Source organism: Trichinella spiralis (assembly GCF_000181795.1).
Source record: "Trichinella spiralis strain ISS 195 chromosome Unknown Scfld5, whole genome shotgun sequence".
In the NCBI taxonomy this organism is placed as follows: Eukaryota; Metazoa; Nematoda; class Enoplea; order Trichinellida; family Trichinellidae; genus Trichinella; species Trichinella spiralis.
In genome coordinates this window covers 3,227,683-3,247,323 of record NW_003526944.1, presented here as the reverse complement: position 1 = coordinate 3,247,323, position 19,641 = coordinate 3,227,683, and the positions used below count along the sequence as shown (strand labels likewise).

General features: G+C 36.5%; 6 protein-coding genes across 6 annotated transcripts; 4 read left to right on the top strand and 2 right to left on the bottom strand.

The window, feature by feature from the left end:
• Positions 1 to 1,150: 1,150 nt before the first annotated feature.
• Positions 1,151 to 3,947, top strand: Tsp_04388 (heparan-sulfate 6-O-sulfotransferase 3). Its single transcript, XM_003375153.1, has 5 exons — positions 1,151 to 1,773; positions 2,197 to 2,748; positions 3,092 to 3,181; positions 3,387 to 3,688; positions 3,769 to 3,947. Exons 1-5 carry the CDS (start codon positions 1,151 to 1,153, stop codon positions 3,945 to 3,947), a joined length of 1,746 nt encoding a protein of 581 aa, XP_003375201.1.
• A 648-nt stretch (positions 3,948 to 4,595) lies between these two features.
• Tsp_04387 (cell division control protein 42-like protein) lies at positions 4,596 to 5,914 on the bottom strand. Its single transcript, XM_003375152.1, has 6 exons — positions 5,790 to 5,914; positions 5,547 to 5,661; positions 5,357 to 5,425; positions 5,113 to 5,230; positions 4,757 to 4,917; positions 4,596 to 4,670 (listed from the first exon to the last, which is right to left on the bottom strand). The coding sequence occupies exons 1-6, from the start codon at positions 5,912 to 5,914 to the stop codon at positions 4,596 to 4,598; spliced, it is 663 nt and encodes a 220-aa protein (XP_003375200.1).
• A 3,995-nt stretch (positions 5,915 to 9,909) lies between these two features.
• On the top strand, positions 9,910 to 10,814 carry Tsp_04386 (calcium-dependent secretion activator 1). The gene is made up of 3 exons (XM_003375151.1): positions 9,910 to 9,957; positions 10,124 to 10,312; positions 10,644 to 10,814. The coding sequence occupies exons 1-3, from the start codon at positions 9,910 to 9,912 to the stop codon at positions 10,812 to 10,814; spliced, it is 408 nt and encodes a 135-aa protein (XP_003375199.1).
• A 1,319-nt stretch (positions 10,815 to 12,133) lies between these two features.
• On the top strand, positions 12,134 to 12,542 carry Tsp_04385 (nuclear hormone receptor FTZ-F1). Its single transcript, XM_003375150.1, has 2 exons — positions 12,134 to 12,349; positions 12,414 to 12,542. The coding sequence occupies exons 1-2, from the start codon at positions 12,134 to 12,136 to the stop codon at positions 12,540 to 12,542; spliced, it is 345 nt and encodes a 114-aa protein (XP_003375198.1).
• Positions 12,543 to 13,524: 982 nt separating this feature from the next.
• Tsp_04384 (hypothetical protein) lies at positions 13,525 to 13,887 on the bottom strand. Its single transcript, XM_003375149.1, has one exon. The coding sequence runs from the start codon at positions 13,885 to 13,887 to the stop codon at positions 13,525 to 13,527; it is 363 nt and encodes a 120-aa protein (XP_003375197.1).
• A 1,843-nt stretch (positions 13,888 to 15,730) lies between these two features.
• Tsp_04383 (putative ligand-binding domain of nuclear hormone receptor) lies at positions 15,731 to 19,012 on the top strand. Its single transcript, XM_003375148.1, has 7 exons — positions 15,731 to 16,616; positions 16,800 to 16,939; positions 17,167 to 17,265; positions 17,590 to 17,708; positions 18,399 to 18,538; positions 18,616 to 18,763; positions 18,841 to 19,012. The coding sequence occupies exons 1-7, from the start codon at positions 15,731 to 15,733 to the stop codon at positions 19,010 to 19,012; spliced, it is 1,704 nt and encodes a 567-aa protein (XP_003375196.1).
• Positions 19,013 to 19,641: the final 629 nt, after the last annotated feature.

The window sequence follows — 19,641 nt, the reverse complement described above, 5'->3', positions numbered from 1 at the left end:
CGTTGTCAGCCACTTTCAGGATCTCAGTTGCTCTCGTAATGTACAAGCTGCAAAAGGAACGCCTAAGAACGCCGCATTTCATAGGATTGTGTTTTTGCAAAAAAAGAGCAACAGCCTCTTATTCCAATAACGATTCGATGACTAGTAATGTCGAAAAATGTTAGAAAAATCTTTGAAAATAATACATATTTGACTAAGCTTGTAAAGAGACTAGAATATAATGCGTGAGATCTTGCATCTTTAATTCTGTTGCTTCGGTACAGCGTCAATTTGATTTTATAAATTTTGCTATATTCGTATTCGTGATAATAAATGTTTTAAAGAATAATAATATGCAATTCATCGTGAATAATTTATAACAAATTATCTGGTGTGGAAAATGTACTAGCATTTAAATAAAATATATTTTGTGATGAAAGAAAAAATCTTTCGCTTTATAACCTTGAAATGAAAATAATACTTTTGCAAAAAAATACTCTTTTAAAATCTTTTATACAACATTATGCGAAATAAAATTTTGAAGCGTGAAAATAGCATTTGTTAAATGCATAAAGCGACAGCAATGGTTAGTGAGAATTCCGCACGACAGCCGTCTGTTGAAAGAAAAAATTTTTTAACAGTTGTCTGAAAATTATAACAGCAGCTGCTCAGCAAGAAACAAAGGCAATCGTATAATAGTTGAAAATGCCGATAATAATTTTATTCATTTACGTTTTGTCATTAGCTTGTCATTCATTATACCCATTTAAGATTACCTTATTTCAAAAAAATTAACTTGAAATGGCATTTTAAAACTGTGACTGATATGTTTAAATAGTTTTCTTAATTAAATATTATCTTCAAAATAACTAAATAAATTTATTCAAAATCGGCACTACTATTCGATGATTCCGCACGACTGTATTTTACATTCAGCAATGTTAATTAAATTTCAAATAATGTGAAAATTTTTTAAAAATTATTAGTCTTATAATAAAAGCAATTTTTGAAATGAAGCAAAATTTACACAGAGTACTTACTTATTAATCTTACGGTAATAATTAAGTTCAATAAAGAGAATACTGTAAAATATCGTGTGGTAGCAGGAAATGGATAACATGACAAATTAATGTTCAAATGCAACGAATTATCACACATACCATAAGAAATAATGCTAGACGGAGGATGTCGTAGATATCAAACGATATTTATTTTCCTCTGCTTGTTCGGTTGCTCATTTTTATTCTATGCAAGCTGGTATTCCGAAGTTGAAAATTTGTCGCCAGCAGATGTTTCGCCTTTGGAAAACTTTCCCGCTGAATTTACTGCTGAAGATGAATCATTTTTGGACAATCTGTTAGTTGAAACGGTTTTGGATTTACCGAAGTTTCACGAAAAGCCATCCGAAGCGCAGAATGCAATGGAAGTGGGCAACGTTTCATTTGATAAAATACAAAGTGATCCGACTGTTCAACGATTCGATCTCAATCGTTCAGATGTTATAGTATTTTTACATATTCAAAAAACCGGTGGTACAACATTTGAACGTTACATGGTGAGGCAGATCGACTTGATTTCGCCGTGCGTTTGTCAAGCACGTCGTAAACGATGTCGCTGCATGCGTCCAAATTCATATAAATCACCTTGGCTTTTCAGTCGTTTTTCTACTGGCTGGAATTGCGGCTTACATTCTGACTGGACAGAGCTCGTTGCCAGCGGTTGTGTGGACGAATATTTTGATAATAGGGAACATCGCCACGTAGCTCGTCGTTATTTCATCACAACATTCTTGCGGTAGGTTGCAAAAGTGAATTTTTCCAATTTCACACATTCTAGCTTGAACTTTTTCATCGCGAAAATTTATCTCTATGAGCACAGTTTTCTTTAATGAATGACTGTGACAGTTTCAACAGTAGTTATGGCATGATGAATGCTATCGTCAATAGAAACCTGTTTCTTGTTCGCCATGGTCATAGAGCAAGTGATCTTCGGCCATTTTTACTGTTTTACAGTATTCTTTGAACTTGATTATTGTAATCATGTGATTCTGTCAGAAAGATTTGAAAAATATTCTAAACTTTCTTTACAAGTTAACTTTTTCGAATAGGGTGATAAAATTTGAATGTAATATAATTCACTAGTAGCGAGTGTCATTTGTTTGTTGATTAATCGTTTAAAAATGAATTATTAATTTTGGCTTTTTCTTTTTCAATTCAGTGAACCAGTGTCTCGATTTATCAGCGAATTTCACCATGTCAGGCGTGGTGCAACTTGGCTTGCTTCTCGCCATTTGTGCAACGGACGTTCACCCACTGCCGAAGAATTGCCTCCCTGCTTTGAACGTTCCCAGCACGGTTGGAAGGATGTAACTTTGGATGCATTTTTGGCTTGTTCGTCGAATTTAGCATTCAATCGTCAAACGAGAATGTTGGCCGATCTGCGTCTTGTCCACTGTTACAATCGGTCAGCGATGGACAGGGACCGTCGTGATGCGATTATGCTTCTGTCGGCAAAGCGCAATCTGCTCAAGATGGCTTTTTTTGGTCTTCAGGACGAAATGCGCCGATCCCAGTATCTTTTCGAACGGACCTTTGGTCTGCATTTCACGAAACCAATGGTCGATCTCAAATCGAGAACTGATTCAATTCAGCTTACCGATGAACAGCGTCGTCAAGTGGAGGCGGTCAACAGACTGGACTTGGATTTGTACCGTTTTGCCAAGCGGGTCTTCAACGAACGGTTCAATCATGCCAAGCAGCAAGATATTTTGTACGATTTCAACATGGCTACATGAATATTTTTGTGCAATTATATTATTTATACGTTATACAAGTTTATTTGCATAATACTTTTTTACCGTTGTGCTGTTTTCCTAGTTCACAAAAAGAAAAGTAAATGAATGATATTACCTCAGGTATTACTCAAGGTGTGCAAAGATATAGGGTTGTGCAACCATGGTTTTATTTCAATTGAACAATTTTTCACTATTTTGTTTATTTAATTGAAAAGGAATATTTTCAGTGCCAATGTAGGCTATTGTTATTTATCATTTGGATAATAAATAACATGATGACGACCAGCACCGAAACACCATTGACGGTCGTTTTTCCAGACAGCTTGGAGATGTCAGCTTCCAACAGGGAGTCGCTTTCACAAATGCTCACCGTGTGCAATCCATACGATGTGCCGCTCCATTACAAAGGTATTTTCAGTTTTGTAGTTGCAGTTGTTGTTTTTTTTTTGCATTTTGTTGCTTATCAAGTATTGTGCACCGCACCGAATATGTACGTTGTCGACGGCGCTTCGGGACGTCTCAAGCCACGCATATGCAGTCAAGTGTAAGCATGAATAGAATAATATTTTCATTTTGCAAAATTATGAAAATTTCAAAATTTTCCTCCCTGCAGTCATATTCATCGAATCGGTCCAATGACTGATAAAAACGGTGCTCCGTTGGATCCGTCGACGGACAAATTTCGGGTAGAAGTGAAAAAGATGGACGGCGTCAGTGAAGTGATGAAAACGGACATTATTGTCTACATCAATCAGAATGGAAATGCTGAAAAGCGGCAAGTCGGCTTTGATCAGCAACAACAAGCTGTGAAAAAGCTGACTGCATGCGAGCAGCGGAATCGATGCTCTGCCACTGTTGATAGCCAGACAACTGGTGGAAATCGAAGATCTTCAATAAGAGATGACGACGATTCAGGTTGTTGAAAGCACCAAAGAGCATTGAATATCCATCCATCCATTCATCAAATTTTTTTATTCGGTTAAATATTTTTTCAGCTCTGTGCAATTTCCTTTTGACCACCGTTTCAATAATCTGCTTGGTGATTTTGCTCACGCCTGTCAGCGTCGATTGCCATGCCGAAGGGCCGAGCTGGTATCCCGAATGGTTGCGTGTTAGTTTGCCACAGAAGCTGATCTCCGCTTATGTACTAGGTATTGCATTTTGTAAAATTTAACTTGAGAAAAATCAACCATTTTTAACTACTACTACTATTACTATTTCTTTTTCTTTGCAGGAGTACTGACCAAATATTTGATTAAACCGTGAATGAACCAACCAGCTTTAATTGTTATATCGTACAGCAAAATAAACAAATATATATATATATATATATATATATATGTATATTTCTTCTCTGATAAAGCATCACATAAATCTTTATTGCTATATATAAATGTCAATTTGCGATGCTATCGGTCAATAATTTACGCTCACTGAGTCATGCGCGTGCAAGCGCAAGAAAATCATTTAATCCATCCTTTTCGCAAAACAAAACGTGTCCATTTCCGTCGACTGTTGGTTACTACGATGGATATGATGATTCATCATCCGTTTTTTTCATCTTTAACAAAGGAAAATACAAGTGAAGACTGAATTCAAATACTAAACATTTTTTTATGAACATATATAAATATAGATGAAGAAAAAAGGATAGCTCAAAAATTGATCAAAAAATCAAATAGCTTGTGCAATTAAATAAAGAGCAACAAAAGCTGCATTAGCATTAGTAAAGCTAATTGACAGTGAATGATGGAGCTTGCTTGTTGCGCATACTTACTAAAATGCAGAGAGGGAAAAAGAGAGAGAAACAACGCCCACGCGTTCACAGCACGCTACAGCGGCGTTTTGATTTTGCTGGCTGTGGCCTGAGAACAGCACGAACCGCTTCGTCGAAAACCTGAACTAATTGGCAAAATAAACAACAACGCGGAAACAAATCACAGAATAATTTGCATTTTTACGTATTCGGTATAGAAATCAAACCTGTCTGAGATTTTCTTGCGTTAATGCACTACATTCCATGTATTTGATAGCGTGCAATTTCTGCGCTAATTTGTTCCCTTGACTCCGAGTAATTGGACTCAGTCCTTGATCGCCGAGATTCTTTATAATCTGTTGATCATCCCTCAGGTCGAGCTTTGTTCCTGAATTTCATTATCATTTGAAAAATTGTGAAATTATTTTATTTTATTTTCTTCAACACATATTCTCTCTCAATTGCTCGATGCTCTCAAACTGGAGGTATTTTTCAATTACTCATAAACGAAATTGATCAAAAGCTAGCAAATGAAAATCAAAGCAGTAAACTGGCTTCCTGTTGCAATGGCATTTCCACTTACCGACTAGAAGAATAGGCGTATCCGGGCAGTGGTGACGCAATTCTGGAAACCATTTCGAAGTGACATTGTCGAAACTAACCGGCGACACGAGGCTGAAGCATAAAATAAACACGTCCGTCTGAAATGAACAATAATGACAAATAAACAAACAAACAAACAACACGCGTGCAAAGGAAGTAGCATAAGAAATCAGAGATCGTGTAGACTGGATTAAAACGAGTTGAGAAATAATTAATCAAGCAACCGACGCCAAAGCTATGCTTCCGTTAGACAGAAATTGAAAAACTGGTCTTCTCGTTAAATGCAGCTCTTGCTGAGATTTCAATAAAATTGTAAGAAGTAATTATTTCTAATGCGACAATTATGCGAACTTTTACACAACGTGAGAAGGAAATGTGAAGACAAAAATTTTATAACATTATAACACAAGATACCTGAGGATAGGAAAGTGGCCTCAAGCGATCGTAGTCTTCTTGTCCAGCCGTGTCCCATAAACCGAGCATTACCGTCATGCCATCCACGGTCAAAGGAGCTGAATAATTGTCAAACCTGTAATTGAAATAAAATACTGCTCGGTTATTTCCTAATGGAATTATTTTGAAAATAAAATGAATTACAAACAAAAAAATTTTTTATCAACATATCTGTATTAAATTAAAAACTTGAAAAATAAAAACATCATCTCCTTGCAGAATATAGCACTACTTACACCGTCGGCACGTATTCCTGCGGAAAAGAGTCGGTGGTGTAGGAGATGAGCATGCACGTTTTTCCAACAGTGCCATCGCCCACGACGACGCATTTTATTGATCGGGATGTGGCGGACATTTAGATGAAAAAAGCACTGCATAAACTTTGAAAGCAATTAAAATGCATTCAAATTAATGCAAAACAAGTTAAGTAAAAATTCTGGAACAAAATATTCACACATTCAACAACTTCCAACATGAGAATGCGGTTATTTAAGATATATTACTGTAATAATAAAACATGATTTTCACGTCCAAGTATACAAAACGTTTGCATTACCAATCATGACATTTGAAATGGATGTAAATATTGTTATAAAATATGAAATATACTCAGATGAATATTTATTTTATTCACATAATACTTAATATTTAAATAACACTTTTCAGCGAAAATACACTCAAACAGACCTAATAGCTTTTTTTTTATATTACATTTCTAAAATCGGAATTATCTATTTATGCATTAAATATATGCAAATGGGTAATTCGGATAAAAGTAAAAAACGATGAGCAATTTCAAACAAATGATGAGCAATCATGGCTGACTCTAAATAAGTCAACATTGCAAAGCTTTGAAACAAGAAAAAAACTGAATGACTAATTCAATAGATGATGCAAAGCGTTGCAAAAGCGATAATCGCTTTATGACTCACATTTGAAAAACTGATGTGAGAATTGATTAAATCAGAAAGAAGTAACTTATATGATAAAATTTCCTGTAGGATTTTGAATAAAATTTAACAAGCGTAGTAAAACGTTATTTAAACAATGAGTCAGCAAATTACGTGAAAACAAAATTTTTGAAGTTTTAAAAATATACAGAGAGACAGAAATGAGAAAGAAACAATTAATTTACTCAACATAATGTTTTAGTGTTTACTCTTTAAACAGCACAGCGTGCACTATTGAAATCCAAATAATATTTAATTCATAGTCAATGCTTGAAAAACATTTTAACAAGAAGAAATCTAAAAGAGTTTAATAAGTAAAAAATGAAAAAACAAATTCGTTCACTTTAATTTTACATAATAATCCAAGTTAAATGAAACTTTAAAGTTCACGACAACCTTAAATCTGCTTTATAAGATTATTATCTTCACCACAACAGTAAAAAATAATAAAAATAGCTTTATGATATGTGTCCACCAATATATATTTATAAAAATATGTATTTATGTTATTCAAGTAATCATAAAATGCGATATCTTGTTTACACAATATGACAATGCTTCGCATTTACTTGTACGTGCCTCTTACCCAATTTACACAATTTATCAGTGTTAATAATGAAGGTAACAAAAGAAATCAAGCATTATACCAGTTATTTTGTATTTAAGAAATGTATTGCTTTGAATTTGAGTAAAATCTTAAATATTTGTCCATAAATAGTAAAAATTAAATTATTATTTTTACTTAAGTACTAAAAAATTGCAAAGCGTTAGTAAACCATTTTGTATATTATAAATACAATTGTAAATAATGAAAATATTATGTGATTTCATAAAATATTGTTTTTGCAATTTTCTGCAAATAGTTTGCGAAATTTCTCTAATTAACGTGTAAATGTGTCTACTGTCATTTGTAAACTGACAAACGTACCTGCATTACGCGAACTATTAATTCTGGGAAAGAAACGGCGTTTCGTATAATATAGAAAAAATATTTTAATATTCATCACATATAACTTTTTATTAACAAATATTTCAAATTTTAATACTTTAATAATGTCGAAAGTTTTGAAAAAGTTTTTTCCATTTGAATTCTACTGTATGATGATAATTTAGTTCACATTTTAAAAATTGCCATTGTACATTGTCAAAATAATTTTAAAATGAAATTGTTAGCTAATTCAATTAATTTTGAAAATATAATTTTATAAACAGCCTGTTTATTAGCTTTCTATGTTGTACAGTTGCAGTTATTTAGCGTAAACAATCAATAAATTAATTTAAAAGTGTATTATGTTGTCAAATTAAATATTTAAAAAATTTTATAAATTCAATTTTTAAGTAATTTTGTATATTCATAAAACTGAAAATATATACTATAAAAGTATTTTAATAAATCAACAATTCTGGTGTATATTTTTAATAATTTTATCTAAATAAAGTAAAAAATGTCAAAAAGTGATTTTTATTTCAAGTTTTATAAAGTTAATAATTTTGAAAAATAATTACTACCTCATTAGCCATATTTTACTGTCTGCGGTTTCGTTCGTGATACGAAAAGCGCTGCCAAGTGTGATCGTTGGCAAATGTGCAACGTTTGAAATTGTATTTGAAATTCAAATTTGAAATTTTATCGTTTTGAAATTCTATTTGAAGCACTGAAATGAATTTCAAGTTGAAGTGCGAAAAAAATTTCAGCCCGATCAATAAAATTGATTTATTGGGAAACGAATTCGAAAATCGCAGTAGGATCGTGTGCCCAAGCTCCAAATTATCAATACCAGAAGAAAGTATTTTGTAAGATATTTTAAAAATAATTTTTTTAATGTAAAATTTCATTTAAATTGAGATTCATATTTAAAAAAAGTGTTTGTCGAGATTGTCGTCGGTCCACTTTTTTTATGTATTCAAAGTAGAAAAGGAAAGCATTCTTATTCATACAATATTTGTGCAAATTGCTTTTCACTTCCGTTGTTTGAAAGTATCATTTCCGGTATAATTTCTTCAGCATTCTTTCAGTTCACATTTTTGCCAATTTTTTCCAGTTCCATTCGATGATTGACAGTGTCGGCAGAGGGTACAGATTCGGCTTTTCCAAGCCGGCCACACCCCACAGTCTGGGACGGTGGTGAATTTCCCAAAAAAAAAGAAGAATAAGAGAAATTTAATAAAATTTGAAAAAAAAATCAATTTTTTTCTGCTCGTCCCAAATTGTCCCGTCTGCTAGGCAAGTAGAGCATCCGCAGCATCTGGCTGGTGATGATTTGCAAAAAGTTGATGAAATTGGAAAAGCCAAAGAAGAAGAATAATGAAAAACCCACACCCTCTTGTATCGTATGTTCTAACTCGGCCAGGTGCGGTTGCAGTTTCTTCTCCTCAGGGCGTGCAATTCTGGCAAATCTATTGACCCGCTTTTGCCTTTACCCCCCTGCCATTTCTTTCTTCTTCAGTTTTTCATACCAAATTATGAAACTCTTCCGTTGTGGACAATTTCCCGCATTTTTTTTCCGGCCAGTAGTTTTTGACTTGAAAAAAAAAATTGCCCAATTACCACCGTTTGTCCGGTGACCAAGAAAATGGAAAAAAAGAAATTTTGGAACTGGGAAAACTTGGCCGTTTGTAAAATTAGCTCACCTAGCAAAAATTTTTTTTGCTATTGTTGAAAAATCTAATTTTTGGGAAAAGCTCTCTACTCATTAGTTTTTTTTCAAATTTTCTTTCTACCCCTCGGCTTAACCGCATTGCACTGTTGGTAATTGGAAGCTTTCGAAGCGGGCCAAGGTGAATTTGGCCATTTTCTTCTTCACTCTGCTTGACGGAAGAAAAATTCAAAAAAAAAACATGCAACAACCTTGACTACTGAAAGCAGATTTGTGAAATTTGAAAAATGAGATAAATTTCTGTATTATTTTTATGTTTTTTGGAAAATCGGCATTTTTCGAAATGCTTCCAAATATATTTAAATTTTCTCAAAATATTAATTAATAATTTGTTTTTGTTTTTCAAATTTCAACTTCATTTCCGCTATGATGCGTCATCTCGAATTTGCATTGCGTCATGCGATCATTATTGCCAAATCGACAGTTCCTTGTTTGAATTGGTTTCGAAATTGGAAAATCAGATTGTCAAAAATTACCATACCACTCAGTTGGCTGCAATGATTATCAATTTTATTTTAACTTTTACCAATTTACACGAACAATAATAATAATAATAATAGCTCATCCTGTTGTCCACACCCTCAACATTTTAAAGTTTGTTTACAGAGAATATTTTATAATTGACACGCTTATAACTGTCAGCATATATTTCCTTACTTTTAATAATTCTTTCATATTCTTTGTTTCAGTGAAGAAGTCTTTCGTATTGTTACAAATATGGCGTACAAAAATGTGAAATGCAAAAATGAATATTCCATCGACAAGGTAAAAATTGCGATATGTTGTTACAAGAGATTTGTATATAACGCTTTCTGTTGTCGTTGTGCATGTTGATTACTTTTTGATCGTATCTAGATGTATGCTTAAAAAAGAGTAATAGTCACCGCTATTATTATTGTTGTTGTTGTTGTTTTTTTCCCTTACATCTCAGGGTCGTCAGAGTTTCGAGGCGTCGGGTCCCTGCAGTGCGCCCATCTGCTGCTTAACAGGCTTTTTGGGGGCATTTTTTGACAGGCCCAATGGTCTCACTCTTGGGTCCAACAGGGAGCCGTCAGCTGTCTCTTTTATGCAACTTCGACCTTCGCGCTTGTTCGAGTTCATTTCTTTCTATTCATCACTGGTTTATTTGGTGAAAAATTTTTCTTATAATTCATTTTTAATGGATCCTCTACTACAATTTCACTGGGTAAGTTGTAAACTTAATGCTTTTCTCATTTTCTCCACCGATTAATTATCTCACCTTTTTTATTTCGTTTCGTGAAAACTTTTCAAAAATTATAAAATGCAAATTTCCATATGATGATCAAAAATATATGTGTTCAATTGTTCATCTATTTGTATATGTGGGAATTTTTTTCCATTTTTGACCAAACTCGAGATTGTAATAATTATTGTAATTGTTGTTCTTCACATCACATTGCTCAGTTGCATATTCATATTGCGGTCGACAGACAGACAGACAGCCAGACAGACACACTTTGGACTGGATAAAACGGCTCGATTCGATCAATGGACCAGGTACAACAAGTGACAATAGTTTTCAATCGATCGGAGCAATTTTCCATGGTCGAAATTGGCCCCGCCCGACGGGTTTGTTTAAGCCAGCTGACCTGAGCGGCTGAGCTAGCGCGTTCAAGTGGGGCCATTGTCCATTGCCGAAAAGGCGCTCTGATTCCCAGGCCATCGCTACTAGAGGCCGGTGACGCTGTTCAAAACATCAAGAAAGCATTAACAAATGCTTTAACCAACGTTTGGTTGGGTGACCGAATTTTTTTTCTTCTTTTTTTTATTCAATTTTTCTCCCTCCTTTCCCCCTGTCTCTATCTCTTACTCTCTTTTTCTACCCCTTCTCAATGCATGCATGCTTGCATGTATGCCTTTGCCTCTTCTTGCTTTTCCACTGCACACGTGAGACAGTCTCGAAAAGCCGGTCTGAGCCAAATTTGTGAAAAACGCCAAATCACCAGTATCGTCTGGTCGGGTGCAGGACGCCAAAGTGTGTCAGAAAAACTGGAACCCTGGAAAAGACGACAGTGCTTTGTCTTGTTCGTCACCCGTTGGGCCTGCACATATAATCAAGCTGACTGAAAAGCAGCATACTGTTTTTTTATATTTTTTCTGTGCGCACGCACCTCTAACTCTGGGTACACGTTAGTATGCACATTTGTGCAGTTTATAGTATGCACTGTGTATATACATATATGTGTATGTGTGTGTGTGTGTGCCTACAAATACGTGTGTATACATTTATGCATGTAAATGTGTGTGTGCGTGTAATGTGTTTTTTTTTCTTCTTCTTCATTTCCTCTTTCATCATTCAAAAACTTAAAGCACCTAGTATGTAGGTAAGGGATGAGGAAACGGTTTGCAGATGTCGACCCTGACCGTCCTTGCGCAACAACCGCGAATTGCCGGGCGGTTGATTGACAATTGCGAGCTGGGGCACCCCCGGGGAGGGCGACGATCCGCTGTCAATACTGATTGGTCAACTTGAGCCAGTCGGTCAACTCTGATTGGCCAATTATGTGGCGACATCGCGGTTCCCGTACGGCGGCAACTAGTAGCTGCTGGGCCCGCCTTTGACAGACAGGTGTGATACGTACTGACGTGTTTCGGCACTTTGCCTACCGACCGGTGGGTCTGATTCTTGCTCTCCTTTTTTCTCTCTCTCGCTCTCTCTCTCTCTATCTCATTTGCTATCTTGCTTTCTCTGTCTCTCGCGTGCTCTCTCTCTCTCTCCCGCTCTCTCTTCTATTTTTGTATTTGTCGCTCATCTGTTACTCAACAACAACGTTTATACAATTTTCTCCTTTAACAATTCCATTCACATGTATTAATTAACAAATCTTCATCAAAAATCGACAGATATTATTTTATCACTTGCTTGCAGGCGGACTGCAATGCTAACTGTACTGCAACTTTGGAGCCGGTAACCGGCAAGATGCTCGCCGCAGCTGCACCTATGGCGCCGCAATCGTTGAACGTCGGTCGGGCGAAAATCGCCTCTTCTTCTTCTTCAGCTTCTTCAGCTGCTTCATCCACATTCATACAAGATTGTTGTCCCGTCTGTGGTGACAAAGTTTCCGGCTATCACTACGGTCTGCTCACATGTGAATCTTGCAAAGGTTTCTTCAAACGTACCGTTCAAAACAAAAAGGTTTCATCACTTCATCAAGATACGTTCCATGTGCATTTATTAAATTATTCTTCTTTTCCAACAGGTATACCAATGTTCAGCTGACCAAAACTGTCCAATTGATAAAACATGCCGCAAACGCTGCCCGCATTGTCGTTTTCAAAAGTGTCTCAAAGTTGGCATGAAAATTGAAGGTATGAAAATTTCTTTTTAATTTCATTTTCATTATGAATTTTTTCAACAGAAATCATAATTTTTATATCATCTCCAAAAAAAAAGTTTTTTTTTCTCTCAACTGTCCCTTCCTCGACCGAGCATAGGAGCATGCGTGTATAGGCACGTCTGGCAAAGTGGTGAAAGTGGGCCACCGCAGCCGACGTCGGGTCAATCGTTCTTTGTAATATTGGCAAAATTTTCTGAGAAAATGAGCCGCAAATTATTGAAAGCAGTGGAATTTTTCATATCCACATGCAGAAGCTCGTGGAAAAAGTTTCCCTCAATTTTCGATTAAAACAACCGTCAATTGCTAATAGCGTATAGAATAATAAGAATAAGATGGGAAATTGAAATGACACGTGACCAGCTGACTGCTGGTAAAAGTTGGCCAGCTTCGTCCTATTTCAAAACTTTCCCTTTTTATTGAAATTAGCAAAAATTGAAATATTATACAAATTATTACTACCATATTTGTATACATTAAATTGTAGATATTGAGTTTACTTGAAAAACATATGTATATCCTTGTATGAAGAAGTTAGGTGTGAGTGGTTTAAAAGATTGGCAAGAATCTATGTACTGTGAGAGAAATGGAAAGGGACATTTCCTTATCGTACAGTTCGGTCAGTTAGGAACGAACTTTCGACCCATCGGACCGGTTTGGATAAAATGACCAATCGTGTTACTTGTACTATTTGACATCTTGTAGATATGCATAGATCAAAGTCACTGACAAGCTACTTTTCATAAATGGTGGCATTTCTACTAATAATGATCGTTTGAAAAAGCAAAATGCATATTTATTTTACTTGATATTCTTAACTTTTTTTCGAATATTAATTTTTCAAAGAAAAATACAGTACATGTTCGCACAAGTACATTTATTCAATGCATGTCAAATTGTTGGTTCTTTGCTTTCGAAATATGGGAAAATCATTATTTTTTTCTTTTTCATTCCAGAATTGATTAATTTTTTCACATCATTTACCGACGAGGGTGATTCTCTTTTTTTGTCCATTCTTTGCTATATTAGAACAGAATTTTTGTAACCCAAAAAAAGAAAAAAGAGCTTGCCCAGCAGTAGAATTGCTTGGCAAATTTTCTGGGTCTGAAATGGCAAATTTAGTCACATTAGTGCGTGTGCACGTTTCAGCTGCTTTTTCGGTCGTCTCAGAGTTGAAAAACTGGAGGTAGATTGGGTAGTGGCCTGTTTTTTGCCTATTCAAAGAAATAGACAGCTGGGTCGTAGTCAACCCCCCGGGTATGTTGAAATAGTTCCCAATCATCATTCTCTCTGTCTCCCAAAGCATCACCACTACTACTACTACTACTAGCCTGCCCATCATCCTGAATGCAATTCTTTTTTTATGGCTTTTTTTGTTGTTGCTTTTTGTGACAGTTTTTTTTCAAATTTTTTCTTCAGTTTGTACTGATTTTTTTAATTTGGACAAAAAACCCTAATATATAAATATATATACATATATATATATATGCATATGTAGTAGTGGCAGGATGTTTGCAATTGTCGCTGCAGTTGTCGTGAAGGGATGAAATGTCACAATTGTACTAGTTTTTTTTTGCTTTTCTTTATTACTTATTGCATGATTGCTTTATTTATCATTTCAATTTCTCTTTCTTTTGTACAAATATGTATATATGACTGAATTTTATTAACCAATTTGTCTGCTTGATTATTGGTCACTTTTTTGTTTTCTTTCTTTTGAACGACTTGTATAAAAGTTCGACGGTCATATGTAATTGTTGTGCGAATTCGCGTTGCAAACAACAACCGAATATAAATAATTAATAAACATGCAAATGAATATAAAAAGAATTGTGAAGCTCAATTTCAAAGCGTGCGTTAGGTGAACTTTTGACCCGAAGGCTTTTCTTCACGAAGGACCTCACGGAATTTATGGGATTGTCAGGCGCGTCTGGTTTCGTATCCGTCCCGACATGGCCTTTGTGACCGCAGGCCATTAACGATTCTGACCGCATCCGGCGCAACTGACGTTCCCGCGCCATCAACTTTCCACTGACCAACGGTCGGCGGTGGCTTTTTGTTTAGCCATCGCGCAACTGGAGCCGGTCCAACGCCAACGCGTTCGTCAGTTCCTGTTTATCACTGGCGACCTTGTACCGAAAATGCACTTTCGATGGCCCAATGACCCGTGATAACCCTGACCCGTCTCAAATCCGTCTATACACGCCACGGCTTCGAGACAGTGCTACTGTCTCGACGCGTGGACAAGGGTCATCATTTTGTACAGTAGCATCCTTTTGTGAAAAGACAACAACACGGACATTTTTCCAAAATTGACAATATCATCCAAATATGTGCACGCATTGCACCATATTATAAGGTCGACCAATGTTGAACTTTTTTTCCCGCCATTCATTCTACGATATAAGCAAAAACAGAAGAACAATAGTCCAATTGTTGAAATTTATCAGCTTTTTTTTATAGAAATATCATTTTCTCATTATCATTCTACTGATTTGTCGACAACGACAATGATTTTCTGAGAGTACAAATTCTTTTTTTTTCAAAATAATTGTCATATTATCAATTTTTGGGATCAAATCGAGTTGGGAGGACCAGTGGGGTAGGAGGGGGGGGGAAATAAATCATAATTTCATGAAAAATGATCATATTTTCAAATTGAAATGACATGTGGTGGGTTTTCTTGGAAATAAACAAACCGAAACTTGATTACAAAAGTGATTTTGTCGGTGAATATTCAAATAAGCATGTTTTGATGAATGAAAAAGAAGAATATGGGAATAATTTGGCTATACGTTATATAATGCTATTGTTGTACTTTTGGACTGGCACCTGGCTTTTGAAGACAGTAAAAATCCAGTTCTTCTTACTGTTGATCATAATTAATTTATTGCCAGTATCGTTTCTTTGAAAATTGTTCAGTTCACCTGAATTGATGAAGCCGGATTGATTTGAAAAACTGGACCAGAAGAGAATATGCAAGTTGCTTTCTTGCTTGCTTGGTTGTTGAAAAATGTTCAAATCGGAGGGGTTGAGATGAATTTTTTCAAGTGGAAGAATTCATTTAATTTATTGGTAGAAAATCTTTTTTCTCGATCATGTTTGTAATGCTTTTATTTATTTCAAGTTTTTAATGTTTATTTTGATTTAATAATTATTTTTTAGCCGTTCGAGAGGATCGAATGCGAGGTGGACGTAACAAGTTCGGTTCCATGTACAAGCGGGATCGAGCCAGACGAATGCAAGCGTACCAGAGGATTGGTTTGGACGGTTCCAACGGTGCGAATGGTTCTTCGTTGCAGTTCACCGGCAACAACGGTCTGCCTCACCAGCATGTTGTGCGTCATCAAGATCAGCTGGTTACTAGCAGTTCACCGCTGGGTGCGGAAAAGTCCATGTGCTCTGCTGACAAGCTCAGCCCGTACAGATGTTCGTCGGTTGTTTACGAACAGAATGTTCAAAGTCCAACTTTATCTTCATCCACCCATTCTCCACCAAATGGATTTTACCAATCTCAGCTAGCGGCACAACAACAACAGCAACAATCGGCAACGACACTAGTGCCGTCGGCAAGTGATTATTTTGGTCAGAGTGGAAACGTTGCACCGTTGCAAGCGGTCAGCTATGTACCAAACTGTGACAACGTTGCCGCGCTGTTGAGTGCGGGATGTTTGGAAGAGCTGAGAACGTGGCCGGCCACCGCCTGTAGTACCGGTCAGAGTGCGACGTTGGCTGCGACGACCGGCAACTATTGTAATCTGAACGGTGTGAAACAAGAAGGTCTGAAAGCCAGCGATCCGGTTCCATTCGATCCTGACCACGGTTTCGGCACGGCCGCGTTGAGCACACTGGGCTTCGGCGACTACGCCAACGTGGCCGCTTACGGAGAGAACGGCTTTTTGCCCAGTCGGGGCGCCATGCTCACCGCCCAACCACCGTCCAGCACGCCGTACGCTGGTTACGCGAAATCTCGGTCCGCCACGTACGAACCTTGTCTGGGAAACGGTGCCGCTTTGCCGCTTTGTCCAATACCAACAAGCAAAGCTTTTCAAATGAATCTCGGTCCAGGTTATGCGACCACCGGACAGCCGGGCACGCCCACCTACGCTGCCGTCCACGGCTTCTCGTTAGCCGCGGCCGCGGCGGCGGCGGCGAACATCGCCCCTCACCCGGACCGTCGTCCGGCGCCCACGTCGCCGATTGTCTGTGAACTCCTCGAACAGTTATCCCAATCGGTATGCGATTCACCAGCCTGGCAGTACGACATGGATGAAGCCTGTGACAAGCAAACCCAAGCCGATTCTTTTTCGGCTGTTTGTCAATGCGTTGATCAAGAATTGTTCAAACAAGTCGAATGGGCCAAAAGCAGTCCACATTTCAAAGAGCTCACTGTGAGTTTTCTTCTTATTATTTATTATCGATTTATTCATTATTATTATTATTATTATTATTATTGAACTAATTTTTACAACAAATTCGTCTAATATTTGACAAATTGAACTTCCTTTTCAATTATCATTATTCATTTTCATCGTATCTATTGTTTGTAGAACAGTAAGTAGTAAGTAATTAGAGTGAAACTTTTTGTTGAGGGGGATCTGTTTTTTTCTAATTTGAGCTTTTTTACATTGTCACGTGCAGCGTCGATGTGATGATGCTTATTTATCATCGACATTTGTATAATGCACATGATGACCATCATGATCACGTTGACCGAGTAAGGTTAAACACGTGTGTGTATATATATGCATGTGTTGTGGTCGTCGGCTTATTTGCTGCTGTTTGATGGGAGTTGTTTCCATTCTCACGACTTCATCATCCCCGGGGGGAATATTGGTCACCACGCAATGGTTTGTTTACTAGTAAACACACAGCTGGTCCAGTCCATCGTCCGACGTCCCTGACCTATCAGCTGGCGTCGTCGTCATACTGTTGTTGTGTTTTCCAAGGGAAACTGTTTATTAATTTATTTCGTGTTTTTGCATATTAATAAGCATCTGTTACGTTTTTTAAGAAAAAAATTATTTTCATTTTTTTGCAGCTTGATGATCAAATGCTATTGCTGCAGTCTGTATGGGCGGAACTGCACGTACTGGATTTTACATACTATCGACTGCAAGGAAAACTTCCTGATACGGTGTCGTTCAAAACTGGACACAGGTAAGATTGAAATTTTAATCTGTCAGTTTTATTATTTTACTTTTTTAAAATCTTTTCCTCATCATTTTACCCTATTTTACCGTGAAGGTTGTTCAAGGTCTTTTTTGTTGTTGTTGTTGCTTGCTTGCTATTCTCGAATGTAACTTTTCTTTTCCGACTTCTTCGACAGCACTGCTGTAGATATTATCAATTCAAAGCAGTGCGGTTTATTAATTCCAGGAATGTTTACCAAATCCATGTCAAGGTTTGGGGAAAATGTTTATTATTTATTTACATATGTAAATTTTTTCCTCTCATAAAAGTGAATTGAACCGAGCGATCAACTTTTTTGAAAAGCGATAAACAAGAAAACTGACATACGTTATTTCTCCATCGACCTTGTAGTTGTTGTTGGTTAATGGAAAATCGAAGCTCTTTGACAATGAGCTAACAATTTTCATATCCATCAAGGCCATAAACACTTCCGTAGTTCCTGTTTGCTAATAGGAGCAATCAGTGTGTGTGTGTGTGTGACTTTGACCTTCGTCATTACATCACTCTGATGACGATGTACATGCATACAGGTTTTGTAGATACTGAACTTTTAACTTAAATGCTCATTTCCACACAAACAATCTAGTTATATATATATGCATATATATATTCGATGTATTTTTCATAATTTATTATAGCTGAGTTTTTAATTTTAAGGCTCAAGGCGACCTCAGTTGCCCTTCTAGCCTTGACCGAAGGCAGATCTGAATGGGACAAGCTGTGTAATCAGCTGAATGCTATTGGTTTTGATCGTTACGATTATGTGGCAATAAAATATTTGATTTTATTAAATCCAAGTAAATAAATGATTTTTTGATTTTACTGCAAGTGAATTAATTAATTGATTTGTAATTTTGTTTTTTCTTTCTTGAAGATTATTCGAAATTACGCAACAAAGCGTTGGTAATAGAAGGGCGACAGCGAATTCGAGAAGCTTGGCTCGAGTATCGTCGTTCAATGGTACAGGATGGCAATACATCCGAAATTCCGGTTCAGTTTCAGAATTGCATGGAAAAGATGAGGTTGGTTGAAACGGAGAAATAGCAAATCTTTTATCTATTTAAAATTTGCTTTACTTATTTGTTTACTGCTGCTTTAGATCACTCGGTCTGCGCGGCGAACAGTACTTATATTACAAGATGCTTAGCGGTCACGTGTCCAAAGGTTTGCTTACGGAGATGCTGGTCAATTACGGTTCTCGCATGCAACAGGACACCGCTCCGGTGGACAATGATATCCGGCCCAAGCTCATCGTTAATGGCGAACTTTGAACATTGTCTGTTGAAAAAAAAATAAGCAAAAGCAAACAACCAAGGAAAACCGACAATGGATTCCACTCCACTTCTTAATTCCATACTTTTATCTGTTTTATTGTTGGAACAGTGGCTGGCGTTTGTTTGTTAATTTTTGCCGTCCGGCCACTATCACTGTACATAAATAACTACATGCATGCATGCATACATATATTATATACATGCATGCATGTACCACGTATTTATATTTATATATGTATATATATATAAAGTAGTTTTTAGAGAGGAGAAAGTGAGAAAGCGAACAACTATGCATGGATGTAGTATGCGGTAGCGTATCATTCGTAGCAATGTTTTTTTTCTTTCTTTCTCCTCCTCTCGCCGATGAATCTACATACCGTACATTCCAACGGATTGTCCTTAGCAAGGACTTCCATCCATTCATTTTATTTTATCATTTCAGTTTGGCTCTTTTCTTCGTTCTATATCATCTTCTTTTTTCTATTTTTCAATCTCGGGTCGCCACGTTCAACATGCCACGTTGGCGAACGTAAAAGTTATAAATGCGAGGTTCTATTGCATTTTTCATTTCATCGTATGCTTTTCATTTCTATAGTCTTGTTAATAATTATTAAAAAACAACACAA

Bases quoted from the DNA above. Each gene is read 5' to 3' on its own strand.
- Tsp_04388 (XM_003375153.1), top strand. From the start codon at position 1,151: ATGCTAGACGGAGGATGTCGTAGATATCAAACGATATTTATTTTCCTC. The intron at 1,774-2,196 runs GTAGGTTGCAAA...TTTTCAATTCAG, and splicing joins TTCATCACAACATTCTTGCG to TGAACCAGTGTCTCGATTTA. The intron at 3,689-3,768 runs GTTGTTGAAAGC...ATATTTTTTCAG, and splicing joins AAGAGATGACGACGATTCAG to CTCTGTGCAATTTCCTTTTG.
- Tsp_04387 (XM_003375152.1), bottom strand. From the start codon at position 5,914: ATGCGTCGTCGTGGGCGATGGCACTGTTGGAAAAACGTGCATGCTCAT. The intron at 5,231-5,356 runs GTTGCTTGATTA...TGTTCATTTCAG, and splicing joins GAAGCATAGCTTTGGCGTCG to ACGGACGTGTTTATTTTATG. The intron at 4,671-4,756 runs GTTTGATTTCTA...CAATTAGTTCAG, and splicing joins CGCAAGAAAATCTCAGACAG to GTTTTCGACGAAGCGGTTCG.
- Tsp_04386 (XM_003375151.1), top strand. From the start codon at position 9,910: ATGGCGTACAAAAATGTGAAATGCAAAAATGAATATTCCATCGACAAG. The intron at 9,958-10,123 runs GTAAAAATTGCG...CTTACATCTCAG, and splicing joins ATGAATATTCCATCGACAAG to GGTCGTCAGAGTTTCGAGGC. The intron at 10,313-10,643 runs GTTTATTTGGTG...TGCGGTCGACAG, and splicing joins TTTCTTTCTATTCATCACTG to ACAGACAGACAGCCAGACAG.
- Tsp_04385 (XM_003375150.1), top strand. From the start codon at position 12,134: ATGCTCGCCGCAGCTGCACCTATGGCGCCGCAATCGTTGAACGTCGGT. The intron at 12,350-12,413 runs GTTTCATCACTT...CTTTTCCAACAG, and splicing joins GTACCGTTCAAAACAAAAAG to GTATACCAATGTTCAGCTGA.
- Tsp_04384 (XM_003375149.1), bottom strand. From the start codon at position 13,887: ATGGGCAGGCTAGTAGTAGTAGTAGTAGTGGTGATGCTTTGGGAGACA.
- Tsp_04383 (XM_003375148.1), top strand. From the start codon at position 15,731: ATGCGAGGTGGACGTAACAAGTTCGGTTCCATGTACAAGCGGGATCGA. The intron at 16,617-16,799 runs GTTATGCGACCA...GCGATTCACCAG, and splicing joins TCAAATGAATCTCGGTCCAG to CCTGGCAGTACGACATGGAT. The intron at 18,539-18,615 runs GTAAATAAATGA...TCTTTCTTGAAG, and splicing joins TTTGATTTTATTAAATCCAA to ATTATTCGAAATTACGCAAC.